The 20,754-nt window shown below is 43.0% G+C and overlaps 1 protein-coding gene across 7 annotated transcripts in view; it reads right to left on the reverse strand.

The window, feature by feature from the left end:
• Positions 1-20,754, reverse strand: part of LOC132406531 (neprilysin-like) — a 304,263-nt gene that overhangs the window by 110,851 nt on the left and 172,658 nt on the right. For 6 of the 7 annotated variants that reach the window (XM_059992355.1, XM_059992373.1, XM_059992364.1 and 3 more), the window contains one exon: positions 10,079-10,213. The exons of the other annotated variant lie outside the window; for it this stretch is intronic. In XM_059992355.1, the coding sequence (XP_059848338.1) occupies positions 10,079-10,213 (135 nt within the window). The remainder of the gene's footprint in view (positions 1-10,078; positions 10,214-20,754) is intronic. 7 annotated transcript variants of the gene reach the window in all.

Raw genomic sequence — 20,754 nt, forward strand, 5'->3', positions numbered from 1 at the left:
CTATGAAATAAAAATATACACATAAATAAATATGTTACAACTAAGTCATCATTCAAACACAGAAGCAAAGGTGAAAGCTTAGAAGTTCAAAGTAAACATATACAACCATATGCTACCTTGCAGGCATCACAGCAGATCAAAGAAATACAACAGAATCAATGAAAAACTATACATTAGACTGACAAACAACTAATATGCAAAAGGAGACTACTGAGGAATGACAAAAAAACAAACAAATAATAAATAAATCAACAAACAAACAAACAAGTAATATTGATTTTCAGAATCAGATTTAATATCATTGGCATACGTCATGAAATTTGTTGACTTTTCAGCAGCAGTACAATGCAATACATAATAATATAGAAAAAATACAGTGAATTACAGTAACAAACAAGAGAAAATCTGCAGCTTTTGGAAATCTGTGCAACATACACAACAGTGAATTAGAGTAAGTATATACAGACCCTCTAGAAAGTATTCATGCCCTTGGAAGTTTTCATTCATTTACAACAATGAATCGCAATAGATTTAATTTGGCTTTTTTGACAATGATCATCAGGAAAACTCTTTTGTCTCAAAGTGAAAACAGATTTCTAGAAAGTGATCTAAATTAATTACAAATATAAAGCACAAAATAATTGATTGCATAAGTATTCAACCCCTTCGTCAGTAATTGGTAGATGCACCTTTGGCAGCCTTGAGTCTGTGTGGATAGGTCTATCAGCTTTGCACATCTGGACACTGAAAATTTTCCCCATTCTTCCTTACAAATCTGCTCAAATTCTGTCAGATAGCATGAGGATTGTGAGTGAACCGCCCATTTCAAGTCCAGCCACAAATTCTCAATTGGATTGAGGTCTGGACTCTGACTTGGCCACTCCAGGATATTGGCTTTGTTGCTTTTAAGACATTCCTGTGTAGTTTTGGCTTTAGTCTTGGGGCCTGTGTCTTGCCGAAAAGCAGATCTTCTCCCAAGCCACAGTTCTCTTACAGACTGCATCAGGTTTTCCTCCAGGATCTCCCTGTATTCTAATATCCTTAGGGGAGGAATCCTGCCATCTTTATCTGTTCTGGCCTATATGTGGCTCCAGCAATGTGGTTGGCTCTAAAATGCCCTCTGAAATGGCCTAGCAAGCTATTCAGTTGTATCCAACCACTAAAAGGAAAATAATAAGGAATAAACTTGGATGGACTACCCAGCATTGACCTAGGCACTGGAAATGACAACAGCAAAACCAGTCCTGTCGACCCTGCAAAGTCCTCCTTGGGTTAATCTTGGGGCTTGTGCCAAAGTTGGGAGAGCTGTCTCACAGCCTAGTCAAACAACAGCTTGACATAGTTGTACTGACAGAATCTTACCTTACAGTTAACATTCCAGACTCGACCATGACCATTCCTGGGTACGTACTGTCTCACTGGCAGGTCAGACCTGGCAGATGTGATGACACAGTGGTATACCGTAAAAAGAGAGTTGCCCTTACAACTCTCAATATTGACCCTGGACCCCAGGTTAACCATGGGTAAAGAAATCTCCCGCTGATTACCACAAAACATTCTCCTTCAACTGATAAATCAGTACTTCTCCATGTTGAGCAGCACTTGGAGGAGGCATTAAGGGTGGAAAGAGCACAGAATGTACTCTGGGTGGGGGACCTCAATGTCTATCATCAAGAGTGTTCGGTAGTATCACCACTGACCGAGCTGGTCAGGTCCTACTGGACATAGCTACTAGACTGGGCCTTCAGCAGGTGGTGAGCGAGCCAACAAGAGGGAAAAACACACTTGACCGCATTCTCACCAACCTGCCTGCAGTGGAAACATCTGTCCATAGCAGCATTGGTAGAATTGACCAATGCACAGAATTTGTGGAGACCAAATCCCGTCTCCACATTGAAGAAACCCTCTACTGTGTCGTGTGGCACTACCATTGTGCTAAATGGGATAGACTTTGATCTGATTCAGCAGCCCAAGACTGGGCATCTATGAGAAGCTGTGGGCCATTAGCAGCAGCAGAATAGTGTTACAAGGGGGCGTTGGGAGCGAATTCAAGTGCAAGACACAGAAACAGAGATAGTATAAACTGAACTGTGTTCATTGAGAATTACTAGGAAGGCCAGGAATGAGGACACAATGTCAGCATGGATGTAAACACTGGATAATAAACCGGTAAAACCTGGACCTGACTTGGACTCGGACTTAACTCAGACTCGGGACTCGGATCTTGACTTGACTTGTAACTCGGTCTTGACTGGACTGGAAGACAGACTTGGTTGACGAAGAGACAGAATACCTAACTCAGAGCAGCAGCAAATGGCCGGACCCACTCAGCTGAAAAGGACTTGGACAACAAGCAGACAAAACCACACAACGACAGTCCATTCGTATCTTTGCTCGGAGTGGCAGCAAATGACCAGCAAGTCCCAGCTGGTCACCAAAACGACAGAATTGGTACCTTACTCAGAGCAGTGGCAAATGGCCAGCAACTCAGCTGGACACGAATATAACTGAATTTGCTAACCAGCCACAGGCACCGAAGCAACTTAGTGTCCATAATTCTCCGCAGCTCCGATGATGGCCCAGACTTCTCTGCAGCCCGGAGCCTGAATCCGCCAGCTTGGCTTCCAGTAATGGGCTTCTGGTGATTGGTTTCTGGGGATGAGCTTCTTGGTGTGAGTTTCTGATGATGGTCCAGCAAACAAATCGCTGAATCCCAGAGCTATTTACATTGCAGGCTCAAAATGAGGATCAGGAACATGGGGGAAAAAATATCTGGAATGTGGAATCCACAGACTAGACCGTGAACTGGAATGCAGAGTCCATGGACCAGACCGTGACAGAATTCAACTCAACTACAATCTGTAAACTCATGGCTCGGCATATCCCCCACTGCAATATTACCACCAGGCCAGGGGATCAACCCTGGTTCAATAATGAGTGCAAGAGGGATATACCTCCATATGAGGTGTCACCCTGGTAAAGCAACAATACAGGACTACTTGCATGTGAAGCACCATAAGCAGCAAGTACTAGACAGAGCTAAGTGGTCCCACAACCAATGGATCAGATCTAAGCTCTGTAGTTCTGCCACATCCAGCCGTGAATGGTGGTGGTGGACAATCAAACAACTCAATGGAGGAGGCGATTGCACAAATATGCCCATTCTCAATGATAGAGGAGTTCAGCATGCCTGTGCAAAAGTTAAGGCTGAGGCATTTGCAGCAGTCTTCAGTCAGAAGTGCCAAGCAGATGATCCAGCTCAGCCTTCTCCAGAAGTCCCCAGCATCCCGGATGTCAGTATGCAGCCAATCTAATTTGTGATATCAAGAAACAGCTCACAGCTCAGGATAACACAAAGGCTATGGGCCCAGACAAAATCCCGGCAACAGTCCTGAAGACGTGTTCCAGAATTTGCGCCACTAACAAAGCTATTCCAATATAGCTACAATACTGGCATCTACTGGGCAATGTAGAAAATTGCCCAGGCATATCCTGTACACATGAAACAGGACAAGTCCAACTCAGCCAATTACCGCCCTATCAGCCTACTCTCAATCATCAGCTAAGTAATGGAAGAGGTTATCAACAGTGTGATCATGCAGCACCTATTCGGCAATAACCTGCTTATGGATGCCCAGTTTGGGTTCCGTCAAGGCTCCTGACCTCATGCTCCTTGGACCAAAAAGCTAAATAACAGAGGTGAAGTGAGAGTGATAGCCCTCGACATCAAGGCAGCATTTCACTGAGTATAGCATCAAGGTGCCCTAGCTAAAATGGAGTCAATGGAAATTAGGGGAAAACCCTCCACTGGTTGGAGTTAAACCTGACACAAAGGAAGATGGTTGTGGTGGTTGGAGTTCAATCATCTCATCCTCAGGACATCACTGCAGGAGTTCCTCAGAGAAAAGTCCTAAGACCAACAATCTTCAGCTGCTTCATCAATGACATTCTTTCCATCATAAGGTCAGAAGTGGGGATGCTCACAGAAGACTGCACAATGTTCTGCACCATTCATGACTCCTCAGATAGTGAAGCAGTTCAAGCCCAAATGCAGCAGGGCCTGGACAACATCCAGGCTTGGACTGTGAAGTGGCAAGTAACATTCGAGCACGCAAGTGCCAGGTATCCAACAAGAGAGGCTCTAACCATTGTCCGTTAACATTCAGTGGCATCACCATCACTGACTCCCCTGTTATCAACATCCTGGGGGGGTTACCATTAACAGGAAACTTACCTGGTCTAGCCATCATGCTATACTCTCCCTAATAGAAATTATTCTGTTAATAAAAAGAACTGTGAAATCCTCACATTTTGTACCAGATGTTTGACTAAGGACATTACAAGTTGGATGTAAGACCATCAGATCATAAGAAGATAAGTTCATAAGACAGAAAGGCTGAATTAACCCATTCAACCTGTTGAAACCAATCCCCCATTTTTCATGGCTAATTTATCTTCCCTCTCAACTCTATTCCCCTGCTATCTCCCCATAACCTTTGATGTCCTCACTAATCAAGAATCTGTCAACCGCTGCTTTAAATATACCCAATACCTTGGCCTTCACAGATATCTGTGACAATGAATTCCACAGGTTCACTACCCTCTGGCTAAACTTGTCCTCTTCTCTGTTCTAACTGAATATCCTTGTATTCTGAAGCTGTGCCCTCTGGTCCTGGACTCCCTCACTATAGGAAACATCCTTTCCACATCCAATCAATCTAGGCCTTTCAATGTTCGATAGGGTTCAATGAGATCCCCCTTCTTCTAAATTCCCATGATTAGTCCCAAAGCCACTTTCTGATCCTCATACATTAACCTTTTCTTTCTCAAAATCATTCTTGTGAACCTCCTCTGGATGCTCTCTGATTACAGCATATCCTTTCTCAGATAAGGGGCCAAAAACTGCTCACAATACTCCGTGCAGTCTGACTAATGCCTTATAAAGGCTTAGCATCAGGATCGTGGCTACCTGAGGTCAGGACTGAACAAAGTTCATCGAAGCTATGACACAGCAACGCCACCCCACTGCACTACTGTCAGTGACAGTTCTTCCCGACTGAATGAGAGTCTACTGTAAAAATCAGTTCACCAGCAATTGGTTCTACAGAGATTACACAAGCTGGCCTCATCGTGACAGTAGAGGAGGCAATCAAACAACCTGTTGAAATGGGATTGGGGAGTTGAACTGAAATGGGTGGCCAGCAGGAGATCACCCCTTTAGCAATGGACAGAGTGAAGGTGCATGACCGACTGCTACCCAAAACTGTGTTGTGTCTCACTGATGTAGAGAAACCCATTACAGAACCACCGGCTACAGTAGATGGCCCCATTAGACTCCCAAGTGTCACCTCACCTGCATGGACTGTTTGGGTCCCTGAATGCTGGTAGGGTGGACGTATAGGGGCAAGTGTCCACTTTTCTAACTCTCTAAATATTTTCAGCATTATTAACCTATAAACAGTTCAGCATGGATTGGATGGGGTGAAGGGCCAGTTTTGCACTGTAGTACTCTATGCTTTATGACCCTGGTCTTTTGTGACTGAGGCTCTTTAAGGTTGTTATAGACCGGGGTAGTACTAGGGATAAGCTCCTACTATCTATTAAATCCTCCCAGCGGCGTGTGCCTTAAACAGCCACTGACAACCAAGTCCAGCTCCTGGTCTTTACATAGCTTAGCTACTAAGCCTGGTGGAACCATTTCTACTGACAGGAGAAGGGCAAAGGTGTGTTACTGGTGCCTTAAAACCAGTTGCTTTGGGCAAATGGGGCTCGTCGGCTGTGATTGGCCGCTCATCTAGGAGAAGGAAATCTCTGATCTGAAACCTCCACTGCCTTGCAGCTATACACACTCATGGGTAAGGCTTCGGGAATAAACCCCAAGGAAAAGTCCTGAGCTGGAGTCCCTTAGACAGTCCTATGTTGAGTTCAATACTGACTGGCAACTCCTGGAATGCCGCTGGTGCCAAACTGTCCTGGCTTGCAATCTCGACAACTAGGATGCAACTGAACTGTGGTCAGCCCCAACCAATAGAGCAGTATAAATTCTATGACCAAGTGCTCTTCGATTCTATTTCCCTAATCCTATGAAACCTCCATTGTACACCTTCCATATGACTTAAAAACTTTTACATTGTATGAAATGAAACACCCTAGTAAAGGTTTCACTTCTAACAGTGTTTGGGTAACTGTTAGAGATAAGGGATGCTTAGGAAAGTGGGCCATCTAATCAAGAGAGAAGGCTGGCGGAGCGGGTTTTTTGTGTCTGGCACCAGTGAGAGTCTTCCCCTTTGTTTGGGGGAGATGAAAAGAGAAGACACTGAAGTAAACCGGTTGTAGGAATGATCCAGAGGGGACTGTGATCCAATAGAACCAATGTGCAAGAGTCTACTAGAAATCAGTGAATATGACTTCCGGAAGATTTGAGCTCCAACCAGTGCACATTTGACTGTTTAATTATAATGTGCCCTTTATTTTCTTTTCTCTATGAACTCTTTAGTTAAGTTACTATTCATAAATATATTTCTTTTAATTATACTACATTTAATTGTACGTCATGTATGATCTGTGATTTCCTGCGATGAGCAGTAACAAGGCAGCAAATCACACAATCCGGGGCTTGGGTGGGTGAGACATTCCGATCTCGGACTTGGTGAGACTGGAGTGTGTATACCCTAGATGTACAAGGCCAGAGACTGGTGGTTTCTCAGCGCTGAGTTGGGAGACTGTCAACGAGGGCTAACGTGACGTTTACTAAGATGTCCGGGAAGAAGGGGGGTTTCAGTAGGAATTGGGAACTCTAACTGAAGCCATAAAAAACATTGGTTAGACTGCACATCGGGTGCTGTGCAGAGTTCCAGGTGTCACATTAAAGGAAGTTTGTGACTGCAACAGAGAGAGCCCAGAAGTGATTTACCAGGACTTTGTCTGGAACTGAGGGTTCTAGCTAAGAAGCAGTGTTTGGATAGGCTTGGTTTAGTCTGACTGCAATGTGGGAGGATAAGGAATGTCTTTATAGAAGTTTGTGGACTTCTGAGTATAGAAAGGGTAGGTTGACAAAATCTATTTCCGAAGGCAGGGTAGTCTCAGAATAGGACTAATATTTCATAGAATAATGCATTTAGTCACACAATATCTCTGACCATGACTTGCTAGACATTGAGGGCACAGTAAAAGGGAAGAAATGTAAAGGACCATAAGATATAGGAGCAGAATTAGCCAGTTGGCCTTTCATCTACTCTGCCATTCAATCATGGCTGATATTCCTATTAAACATATTTTTCTGCCTTCTCCCTCTTACCAATCAAGAACCAGGAATCTACCATTCTCAGTCCGAGTGGTAAATTTTTCACACAGAGGGTGGAAAATATCTGTAATGAGCAGCCTGAGAATGAGGCAGATATAGTTACAATGCTTAAAAGGTGCTTGGTTGGGTACTTGGAAAGGAAAGGTACAGAGACACAGATCTAAGTCAAGGAAATGAGATTTGTGTGGATTGGCATCATGGGAGTCATGGACAAAGTGTATTGAAAGGATCTATTTCTGTGCTGATTATTCTATAAAATAGTGACAAAGATATGGCACTTAAGTATATTAAATGCAATTAATGGTAGGCAAATGCTCTGCCTGTGACTGCAAGAAACTGCAGAAGAGCGGTGGACACAGTTCAGCACAAGTAACAACCTCTATGGACTCTCTCTACACTTCTTGCTGCCTCAGTAAAGTAGCCAACATAGTCAAAGGCCCCATTCCTAAATATTCTCTCAACTCCACTGGGCAGAAGATACAAAAGCCTGATAGCATGTACCATCAGGCTCAAGGACAGCTTCTATCCCACTGTTATCAGACTCTTGAATGGACCTCTTGTACGATAAGATGGACTCTTGGCCTTTTAATCTACCCTGTTACGATCTTGCACCTTATTGTTTACCTGCACTGCACTTTCTTTGTAGCTGCTACATTTTATTCTGCGTTGTTGTTGTTTTACATTGTTCTACCTTAATGCACCGTGCAATGATTTGATCTGTGTATACAATATGCAAGACAAGCGTTTCACCCTTGGTAATTGTGATAACAATAAACCCATACTTGGACCAAAACTTTAATGCATTTTTGGATATTAAAACATGGCAGACAGATTTCTTCCATAATGAAGATATATTTAATGCCGTACTTGAAGGAGCCGATGAAAGAGCATCAACTTCCTGATATCAGCGTTATGATGGAACTCTCAGCGGCATGGTGTACTATTGACAAATGACGATTTGTTGAATCAAATGAACTTTGTCAACAAGCCTGTTTGAAGCACTCAATTGGTATGCAGACCTGAATCATATGATCCCAAAGCTGGTAATCTGGGTACATATGAATTGTAAAGCTCGGAACAGAGACCAAGGAAATTCAGACTGTAGACTACAGAGGTTCAGAACATGGACTTGAGACATTTGGAACTTAGATTGGAGACCCTTGTTTTGTAGACTTGAGAAACTCTTAGACCGTGGATTTGAGAACAGATGGTATTCTCACCTAAAGCCAACCGATATCAAAACACTGCTGTTCAGCCTCTGCCGTGTTCATTATTTGCCGGAGTACTTCTATCATGATGTGCGCTAGCAATATTAGAACCAAGTGTGGAGGAAAGGGAGACTAATGTAGAGATGGCGATGATCGTTTATTCGTAATAATTCCAAAAGAACATTGGTGGCTCAGCCAAACGACACTGTGAGAAGTAATATCTTCTAAACTGGGACCCCATGATTAGCATTAATCAGACATCCACTTAAATAATACAAGTAAAACAGAATTCCTGAGGCTATCAAAATAAACTTAACAAGCTTAAACAGAAAGCACCAGGAGACTGCATTAAAAAGAGTAAACTGCTTGAGAAAAACAATGATTAAACAATTATCGGCTCTCATTAAATAACATTTAACCATTTCAGCTGCTCTATAAACCTTGGAGGCCCATAGTTTCTGGCTCCCCACACAGGCCCAAAGAGCTCATTACTCTATCCTGTTGTTGGAAAACTGGAATGGTCCTCTTCTCCAAGAGCTTTGAACTGTTGACAGCAGAATCTACTTCAGTATGGCCCTTGCATCTCACTGCACTTTCCCTACAACTGCAATGCTATATTTTGTATTCTGTTATTGCTTTTCACTTTGTGGTGCTGTGAACTTATTACAGTAATCTTTTATGTTCTGCATTGCATCGCTGCCACGAGACAACAAATTAAAAGACATGTCCGTGCTAATAAATCTGACTCTGCTTCTGATTATCAATTTAATATACTCCCAATGTGGCCTCCTCCACTTTGTCCAGACCTGTCGTAAATTGGGGGACCACTTCGTCAAGCACCTCCACTCCATCCTGGCAGCTAAACATTATAATTCCAGTTCACATTCCCATTCTGACATATCTGTTCATGGCCTCCTCTTGTGCCAAGATGAGGCCACCCTCAAGGTGGAGGAGCAACACCTTATTTTCTGTCTGGGTAGCTTCTACCTGATGGCATGAACATTGATTTTTCCTTCCAACAAAAAGAAATTCTCTCTCCCTCCCCTCTTCATCTATTCCTCTATCTGGCCTCTTACCTCCTTCCCCTGGGTCCCCTCCTCTTTCCCTTTTACCTATGGTCCACGCTGCTCTCCAATCAGATTTTTTTCTCCTCCTGCCCTTGACCTTTCACACCCACCTGGCTTCAGCTGTCACCTTCCAGCCAGTCTCCTTCACCTCGCCCACCTAAGGGAAGTGATGGGCAGGTGCACAGAAGAGGAGGAGTTAGCATTATCAGGTATCAGACCAAAACATCAGTTCTTTTCATTTCAATACATGCTGCCTGACCTGCTGATTTCCTCACGTACTTTGTGTGTTTTATTCTGAATTTCCAGCATCTGCAGAATCTGTTATGTGTTCTCAATTTAGGCTTTTTTTGGGGAATGCAAATTATTTGACACAGTGCACCTGTGATACTGCTGCAAGTATTTTTTTTTCCTTACACCTATCCCTACATGTGCTAGTGTACATGACAATAAACTTCACTTGACTTGTGAAGAAAACATTGGCTGAAAACAATTAGACTTACGTTGACAATCTCGGACTCAAACTGCATGACAATTTCCAACTCCCTTGTGATTTCAGAGTCATTCACCTTCAGACCTTTATCCTTTCTGATTAAGCTGACGACATCGTGCATGAACATGGTGTATGCTTTGCATGTCTGTAAAAGTAAATCAAAAATTAAATGTGGCATCCTCTTCAGAAATCACTAGATTAGTTGGTAAACTCTCAAACCATAAGACATAGGAGCAGAATTAGGCCATTCAGCCCATCCAATATGCTCAGCTATTCCATCATGGCCGATTAATTATCACTCTCAACCCCATTCTCCTGCCTTCTCCCTGTAACCCTTTGACACCCTTACTAATCAAGGACCTATTAACCTCCACTTTAAATATACCCAATGACTTAGCCTCCATAGATATCTGTGGCAATGAATTCCACAGATTCACCACCTTCTGACTGAAGATATTCCTCCTCACTTCTGTTCTGAAGAAATGCCATTCTATTCTGAGACGTTGTCCTCTGTCCTAGACTCCCCCACCATAAGAAGCATCATCTCCATGCCCAATCTATGCTTTCAATATTTGATACATTTCAACGTCTGGAGAAAAATCTAATCAGTCTTTCTGAAAATGGAAGCCTCTGAGCTTTGGCATCATTTTAGTAAATTCTTCTTTCACACATTCCCCAAGGTCCTTGAACTCTTATAAAATGCTTCCCTCCCAAGCGACTACCATAGTATTTTGAACATGTGCCTATCAAAGAGTCTCTTAAATCTCCCTAACGTATCTGCCTCTAATTTCAAGTGTGGCAGAGCATTCCACATATTCATGCATTTTATTCTGCAAACAAAGATGTACCTCTGACATCCCCCGCTATACTTTCTCCCAATCACCTTTCTCCCAATACATTCTCGTATTAGCAATTTCTGCATTGATATAAAAGTGCTAGGTGGCCACAACTCTGCAACTTACATAGAACATTACAGGACAGTACACTCCCTTCAGCCAATATCTCTTTAACCTAGTCTGTGATCAATCCAATCCTTCCCTCCCTTCCATTTTTCTTTCGTCCATATGGTAACCTACAAGCTTCTTAAATGTCCCTAATATATTTGCCTCTACCATCAACCCTGGCAATACATACCATGCACGTAAACCTGTCTGTGTATTCTGTGGATGTGAACACCCAGATGGTATGTTGCCTCCCAGGTGCCAGGGTCAGGGACATCTCCGAAATACTGTGGGCATGATCTGAGTGGGAGGGAGAGCAGCCAAATGTCTTGGCACATATTGGTGCCAATGACATAAGAAGAAAAGAAATTAGGTCTCAGAAAGAGAATTTGGAGAGCTGGACAGAACAATGAGAAGCTGGACTTCCAGGGCAGTAATTTCTGCACTACTACTTGAGCCATATGCCATTGAGGGTTAAAACAGGATGATTTGGCAGGTTAAGAAGCAGGTGCAGGCGGCAAGGTTTCAGATTCTTGGAACATTTAGATCTCTTCTGGAGGAATTATGACCTGTACAAAAGGGATGGGTTATATCTAAACCCAAAGAGGACCAATATTCTCGCAGGCAGGTTTGTTAGAGCTGTTGGGGAGAGTTTAAACTTATTGGGCAAGAGGATGGGAAACAGAGTGAGGGACTCAGGTTAGGACAGATGGTTTAAAAAAAACAAAGATAGAATTCAGTCTGGCTGTCAGGAAGAGCAGTCAGCTAAAGAAAAAAATCAAAATTTCAGCCAGCAGGGTGAGTATCACTGCATTAAGGATGCAGAATCAAAAATGGTAACAAATACAGTATACAAACTGTTATATCTCAATGCATTAAGTACAAGAAATAAGGTGGATGATCTTGTGCTCTTCTACACATTGTCGAGTATGCTGTTGTGGCCTTCACTGAATCACGGTTGATGGATGGTTATAGTTGGGAGCTGAATTCCAAAGTTACACATTGTATTGGAGGAATAGGAAGGTAGGCAAAGGGGGCCATGTGGCTCACTGGTAAAGAATGGCATCAAATCATCAGAAAGATTTGACATAGGATTGGAAGATGTGGAATCCTTGTGAGTTGAGTGAAGAAACTGCAAGGGTAAAAGGACCCTAATGCAGTTATATGTAGCACTCCCAACAGTGGCTGGGAGGTGGACCACAGGTTACAACAGGTAAGAAAAGGTGTGTCAAAAGGACAATGTTATGAGTCATGGACGATATTAACATGCAAGTCGACTGGGAAAATCAGGTTGGTAATGGACCTCAAGAGCGTGAATTTTTTGAATGCCTAAGAGATAGGGTGAAAGTAGTCTGCCGTAGCAGAATTTCAGTGGAGTATAACCATATAACAATTACAACACGGAAACAAGCCATCACAGCCCGTCTAGTCCATGCCAAAAGCTTACTCTCACCTAGTCCCACTGGCCCGCACTCAGCCCATAACTCTCCATTACTTTATTGTCCATATACCTATCCAATTTTACTTTAAATGACAATACCAAACCTGTCTCTACCACTTCTATTGGAAGCTCATTCCTCATACCACTCTCTGAGTAGAGAAATTCCCTTTCATGTTACCCTTAAACTTTTGCCCCCTAACTCTCAACTCATGTCCTCTTGCTTCAATCTGCCCTACTCTCAATGGAAAAAGCCTTCCCATGTCAACTCTATCTATCCCCCTCATAATTTTAAATACCACTATCAAGTCCCCCCTTAACTTTCTATGCTCCAAAGAATAAAGACCTAACTTGCTCAACCTTTCCCTGTAACTTAGGTGCTGAAACCCAGGTAACATTCTAGTAAATCTTCTCTGCACTCTCTCTATTTTGTTGACATCTTTCCTATAATTCAGTGACCAAAACTGTAAACAATATTCCAAATTCGGCCTTATCAATGCCTTGTACAATTTTAACATTACATCCCAACTTCTGTACTCAATGCTCTGATTTATAAAGGCCAACATACCAAAAGCTTTCTTCATCACCCTATTCACATGAGATTCCAACTTCAGGGAACGATGCACCATTATTTCTAGATCACTCTGTTCTACTGCATTCTTCAATGCCCTACCATTTACCATGCATGTCCTATTTGGATTATTCCTACCAAAATGTAGCACCTCACAATTATCAGCATTAAACTCCATCTGCCCTCGTTCAGCCCACTCTTCTAACTGGCCTAAATCTCTCTGCAAGCTTTGAAAACCTACTTCATGATCCACAACAACACCTACCTTAGTATCATTTGCATACTTACTAATCCAATTTACCATCCCATCATCCAGATCATCAATGTATATGACAAACGTTGGACCCAGTACAGATCCCTGAGGCACACCAATAGTCACCGGCCTCCAACCTGACAAACAGTTATCCACCACTACTCCCTGGCATTTCCCATCCAGCCACTGTTGAATCCATTTTACTACTTCAATATTAATACCTAACGATTGAACCTTCCTAACTAACCTTCTGTGCGGAACCTTGTCAAAGGCCTTACTGAAGTCCATATAGACAACATCCACTGCTTTACCCTCATCAACTTTCCTCGTAACTTCTTCAAAAAATTCAATAAGATTTGTCAAACATGACCTTCCACACACAAATCCTTGTTGACTGTTTCTAATCAGACCCTTTCTATCCAGATAATTATATATACCATCTCTAAGAATACTTTCCATTAATTTACCCACCACTGATGTCAAATTGACAGGCCTATAATTGCTAAGTCTACTCTTAGAACCCTTTTGAAACAATAGAACCACATGAGCAATACGCCAATCTTCCGGCACCATCCCCGTTTCTAATGACATTTGAAATATTTCTGTCAGAGTCCCTGCTATTTCTACACTAACATCCCTCAAGGTCCTAGGGAATATCCCATCAGGATCTGGAGAATTATCCACTTTTATATTCTTTAAAAGCACCAGTACTTCCTCCTCTTTAATCGGCATAGTTTCCATAACTTCCCTACTTGTTACCCTTACCTTACACAATTCAATATCCTTCTCCTTAGTGAATACCGAAGAAAAGAAATTGTTCAAAATCTCCCCCATCTCTTTCGGCTCCACACACAGCTGTCCACTGATTCTCTTAAGGACCAATTTTATCCCTCGCTATCCTTTTGCTATTAATATAACTGTAGAAACCCTTTGGATTTATTTTCACCTTACTTGCCAAAGCAACCTCATATCTTCTTTTAGCTTTTCTGATTTCTTTCTTAAGATTCCTCTTACATTTTTTATATTCCTCAAGCACCTCATTTACTCCATGCTGCCTACATTTATTGTAGATATCTCCCTTTTTCCTAACCAAGTTTCCAATATCCCTTAAAAACCATGGCTCTCAAACTTTTAACCTTTCCTTTCAACCTAACAGGAACATAAAGATTCTGTACCTTCAACATTTCACCTTTAAATGACCTCCATTTCTCTATTACATTCCTTCCCATAAAACAAATTGTCCCAATCCAGTCCTTATAAATCCTTTTGCATCTCCTCAAAGTTAGCCTTTCTCCAATTAAAAATCTCAACCCTGGGTCCAGTCCTATATTATATTGAAACTACTGGCATTGTGATCATTGGACCCAAAATGCTCCCCAACACATACCTCCAACACCTGACCTATTTCATTCCCTAACAGAAGATCCAACCCTACCACTTCTCTAGTTGGTACCTCTATGTATTGCTGCAATAAACTATCCTGCACACATTTTACCAACTCCAAAACATCCAACCTTTTTACAGTATGGGCGTCCCAGACCATGTGTGGAAACTTAAAATCTCCCACAATCACAACCCTGTGCTTACCACAAATATCTGCTCTCTCCTTACAAATTTGCTCCTCCAATTCTCGCTCCCCATTAGGTGGTCTATAATTCACCCCAATAAGTGTTACTACACCTTTCCCATTCCTCAGTTCCACCCAAATAGTCTCTCGAGATGAGCCCTCTAATCTATCCTGCCAGAGCACCGCTGTAATATTTTCTCTGGCAAGCAATGCAACACTTCCCCCTCTTGTCCTTCCGATTCTATCACACCTGAAGGAACGAAATCAAGGAATATTTAGTTGCCAATCACACCCCTCCTGCAACCCATGTTTTACTAATAGCTGCAACATCATATTTCCAGGTATCAACCCATGCTCTAAACTCATCCACTTTTCTTACAATGCTCCTAGCATTAAAATAAATGCATTTAAGAAATTCTCCACTTCTTCCTCTCTGTTTATCTCTAATGGTGCAAACAACTTTACTATCTTCTTTTTCTTCCTTCTCCCACACATCTGTTCCTACACTCTGGTTCCCCTCCCCCCTCATATCTAGTTTAAATCCACTGGAGCCTCTCTAGCAAACATACCTGCAAGAATATTTGTCTCCCTCCAGTTCAGATGTAAACCGTCCCACCGGAACAGGTCCCAACTTCCCTGCAAAACTGCCCAATTATCGATAAATCTGAAGCCCTCCCTCCTGTACCATGTCTTCAGCCACATGTTGAACTGCACTATCTTACTATTTCTAAACCCACCTGCATGTGGCACTGGTAGCAATCCTGAGATTGCTATCCTGGAGGTTGTGTCCTTTAACTTTGCACCTAGCTCCCTAAACTCACCTTTCAGGACCTCCTCACTCTTCCTACCCATGTCATTAGTCCCTACATGGACCACGACATCCGGCTGCTCAGCCTCCCTCTTGAGAATACTGAGAACTTGATCCGAGATATTGCGGACCCTGGCACCAGGTAGACAACAGACCATATGGGATTCTCGATCTCTTCCACAGAACCTCCTATTTGTCCTGCTAACTATTGAATCCTCTATCACTACTGCTTTCTTCTTTTCCCTCCTTCCCTTCTGAGCTGAGGGTCCAGTCTTAGTGCCAGAGATGCAACCACTGCAACTTGTCCCTGGTAGGTCGTCCCCATCAACAGTATCCAAAACAGTATACAGTGTTGATGGGAACAGCCACAGGGATTGAGTAAAGGAAAGTACGGTGGTATTAGACAGGAGATGGCCAATGTAAATTGGTAGGAGATGCTATCAGGGATAACAGCAGAGCAGCAATTGCTTGAGTTTCTGGGTAAAATGAGGAAGGTGCAGGATATGTGTATTCCAAAAATGCAGAGCTACTCAAATAGCAAAATAGTTCAACAGTGGCTGACAAGGGAAGTCAAAGCTAATGTAAAAACAAAAGAGAGGGCACACAACAAAGCAAACATTAGCAGGAAGATAAAGGATTGGAAAGCTTTAAGAAGCCTACAGAAAACAACTAAAAGAATTATTAGATGAAATATGAAAGCATGCTCGCAAATAATGTCAAGATGGATAGAAAAGGCTTTTACAAGCATATAAAAATAAAAGAGATGAGAGTGGGTAGAGGACTGCTAGAAAATGAGGCTGGAGAAATAATATTGGGGGACAAGGAGATGGCAGATGAACTGTGGATTACAGTAGCAGTGTGCCAGGTGTTGTAGTGTGTGGAGGAAGAGAAGTGAGTTCAGTTACTATTACAAGGGAGAAGGTCCTCAAAATGCTGAAGGATCTAAAGGTGAATAAGTCACCAGACCAGCTGAACTGCACCCTAGGGTTCTGAAAGAGGTAGTGGTAGAGATTATGGAGGCAATATTAATGATTTTTCAAGAATCATTGGACTCTGACATGGTTCCAGAGGACTGAAAAATTGTAAATGTCACTCCAGTATTTCAGAAAGGATGAAGGGAGCAGAAAGGAAATTACAGACCAATTAGCCTGACCTCAGTGTTTGGGAAAATGTTTGAGTCAATTGTTAAGGATGAGGTTATGGAGTCCTTGGTGTGACACAGGGCAAGATAGGACACCTTGTTTTCCTTTAGAGAAAATCTTGCCTAACAAACCTGCTGGAACTCTTTGAGGAGGTTACAAGTAGGATCAATAAAGGGGATGCAGTGGATGTGTATATTTGGAATTTCAGAAGGCCTTTACCAAGGTGCCAAAGATAAGGCAGCTTACTAAGTTAAGAGCCCGTGGTAATACAGGGAAGCTACTAGCATGGTTAAAGCATTGGCTGATTTGTAGTAGGTAGTGAGTGGGAATAAAAGGATCCTTTCCTAGTTGGCTGTCAGTGACTAGTGGCTTTCTGCAGGGCTGGTGTTGGGACTGCATCTTTTTTATGCTGTATATCAATGATTTGGATGATGGAATAGAATCCTTTGTTGCTAAGTCTGCAGATGATATGAAGATTGGTGGCGGGGCTGGTAGTGCTGAGGAAACAGGAAGGCTGCAGGACTTAGAAATAATAGAAGAATGAGCAATCAAATGGGAAATAAAACACAATGTTGTTAAATGCAAGTTCATGCACTTTGGTAGAAAAAAATAAGTGTGCAAAATATTTTCTAAATGGGGAGAAAATCCAAAAATCTGAGATACAAAGAGACTTGAGAGTCTTGTGCAGAATACCCAAAAGGTTAACTTGCAGGTTGAATTGGTGGTGAGGAAGGCAAATGCATTCACAAACATTAGAAACTCTGCAGATGCTGGAAATCCAAACAACACACAAAAATGCTGGAGGAACTCAGCAACTGAGGCAGCATCTATGGAAAAGAGTGCAGTTGATATTCTGGGCTGAGACCCTTCAGCAGGTCGCAAATACAATGGTAGCACTCATTTCAAGATGTCCAGAACACGAGAACAGGGATGTAATGCTGAGGCTTTATAAAACACTGGTGAGGCCTCACTTTGAGTCTTGTAAACAATTTTGTGCTCTTCTGCTAAGAATAGATGTGCTGGCATTGGAGAGGATTCAGAGAAGGTTCATGAGGATGAATCCAGGAATGAAACGTTATATGAAGAGCTTTTGATGATTCTGGGCCAATACTTCCCGGAATTTACTAGGACAAGGGGAGATCTTACTGAAAACTTTTGAATGCTGAAAGTAGATTTGGAAAGGATGTTTCCCATGGTAGGGGAATCTAGGAGAAGAAGGCACTGCCTTCAGATAAAGGGGTGCCATTAAAAACAGGAGATGTAGAGAAATTTCTATCGTCAGAGGGTGGTGAATCTGTAGAATTTGTTACCACATTTGGCTGTGGAGGCCAGGTCACTGGGTGTATTTAAGGCAGAGATTGATAGTTTCTTGACTGGCCATGGCATCAAAGAATACAAGGTGAGGGCTGGTGAGTGGGGCTGAGGAGGGGAAAAAAGAGGATCAGCCATGATTGAATGGGAGAGAAGATTTGATGGACAAATGGCCTAATTCTACTCCTATATCTTGTGGCCTAATGGACATGATGGAATGGGAATGGGAAGTGGAGTTGAAATGGTTGGGAGATCTCACTTTTTCTGGTAGTGTAGGTACTCTGCAAAGCAGTCTTCCAATTTACATAGGGTCTCATCAATAAACAGAAGTCCACACCAGGAGTACTGGACACAACAGATGACCCCAACAGACTCACAGGTGAAGTGTTGCCTCACTTGGAAGGACTGTTTTAGGCACTGAATGGTAGTGAGGGAGAAGCTGTAGGGGCACATGTAACACTTGTTCTGCTTGCAAGGGTAAATGCCAGAGTGGAGATCAGTGGGGAGGGACAAATGGACTAGGGGGTTATGTAGGAAATGATCCTGTGGCTAGCAGAAAGTGGAGGTGGGGGTGAGGGAAAGATATGCTTGTCATGGGTTCCTATTGGAGATAGTGGGAATTATGGAGAATTATGTGCTGGACGAGGTGGCTAGTGGGATGGTAGGTGAAAACAAGAAGGCCGATGTGAGCAAAATGGAAGAGATGCGGTTGAGGGCAGTGTTGATAGTGGAGGAAGGGAAACTCCTTTCCTTGAAGGAGGAGGACACCTCCTTCATTCTGAAATGAAAAGTCTTATCCTGAGAGTAGATACGGCAGAGTTGGAGGGATTGAGAGAAGGGGTTGGCATTTTACCAAGTAACAGGGTGGGAAGAGGTATAGCCCAGATAGTTATGAGAGTCAGTGGGTTTAAAATAGACATTAGCTGTCTCCAGAGGTAGAGACAGAGAGATCGAGAAAGTTGAGGGAGGTGTTGGAAATAGACCAGGTAAATTTGAGGAGAGAGTGGAAGTTGGAGGCAATGTTGAAGTTAACGAGCTCCACATGAATGTAGGAAGCAGCAGCAATGTAATTGTCAATGTAGCGTAGGAAAAGATGGAGGTAATACCAGTTTAAGCTTGGAGCATAGACTCTTCCAACAAACAGGTAGGCATAGCTGGGACCAACGTGAGTGCCCATGGCTACACCTTTCGTCTGAAGACAATGGGGGAAACAAAGGAGTGAGGACAATTTGCACCAGACAGAGGAGTGCAGTGGTGGAGGGGAACCAGTTGGGTCTGGTGTCCAGAAAGAAATGAAGAATTTTGAGGCCTTACTTGTGGGTGATGGGTGTGTATAGGGACCGGACATCTGAACATAGAACATAGAATAGTACAGCACATTACAGGCCCTTCAGCCCACAATGTTGTGGGGACCCTCAAACCCTGCCTCCCATAAAACCCCTCCACCTTAAATTCCTCCATATACCTGTCTAGTAGTCTCTTAAACTTCACTACTGTATCTGCATCCACCACTGACTCAGGCAGTGCATTCCACGCACCAACCACTCTCCGAGTGAAAAACCTTCCTCTAATATCCCCCTTGAACTTCCCTCCCCTTACCTTAAAGCCATGTCCTTTTGTACTGAGCAGTGGTGCCCTGGGGAAGAGGCACTGGCTGTCCACTCTGTCTATTCCTCTTAATATCTTGTATACTTCTATCATGTCTCCTCTCATCCTCCTTCTCTCCAAAGAGTAAAGCCCTAGCTCCCTTAATCTCTGATCATAATCCATACTCTCTAAACCAGGCAGCATCCTGGTAAATCTCCTCTGTACCCTTTCCAATGCTTCCACATCCTTTCTATAGTGAGGTGACCAGAACTGGATACAGTACTCCAAGTGTGGCCTAACCAGAGTTTTATAGAGCTACATCATTAGCTCGCGACGCTTAAACTCTATCCCTCAACTTATAACCACATAAGCTTTCTTAACTACCCTATCTACCTGTGAGGCAACTTTCAGGGATCTGTGGACATGCACCCCCAGATCCCTCTGCTCTTCCACACTACCAAGTATCCTGCCATTTACTTTGTACTCTGCCTTGGAGATTGTCCTTCCAAAGTGTACCACCTCACACTTCTCCAGGTTGAACTCAATCTGCCACTTCTCAGCCCACTTCTGCATCCTATCAATGTCTCTCTGCAATCTTCGACAATCCTCTACACTATCTACAACACCACCAACCTTGGTGTCATCTACAAACTTGCCATCCCACCCTTCTACCCCCACATTCAGGTCGTTAATAAAAATCACAAAAAGTAGATGTCCCAGAACAGATCCTTGTCACAACCCTCCAATCTGAATGTAATCCCTCCACCACAACCCTCTGCGTTCTGCAGGCAAGCCAATTCTGAATCCACCTGGCCAAACTTCCCTGGATTCCATGCCTTCTGACTTTCTGAATAAGCCTACCATGTAGAACCTTGTCAAATGCCTTACTAAAATCCATGTAGATCACACCCACTGCACTACCCTCATCTATATGCCTAGCCACCTCCTCAAAGAACTCTAACAGGCTTGTTAGACACGATCTGCCCTGCACAAAGCCATGTTGACTGTCCCTGATCAGACCATGATTCTCTAAATGCCCATAGATCCTATCTCTAGGAATCTTTTCCC

The sequence above is a fragment of the Hypanus sabinus genome, chromosome 2 (assembly GCF_030144855.1).
Source record: "Hypanus sabinus isolate sHypSab1 chromosome 2, sHypSab1.hap1, whole genome shotgun sequence".
Classification (NCBI taxonomy): domain Eukaryota; kingdom Metazoa; phylum Chordata; class Chondrichthyes; order Myliobatiformes; family Dasyatidae; genus Hypanus; species Hypanus sabinus.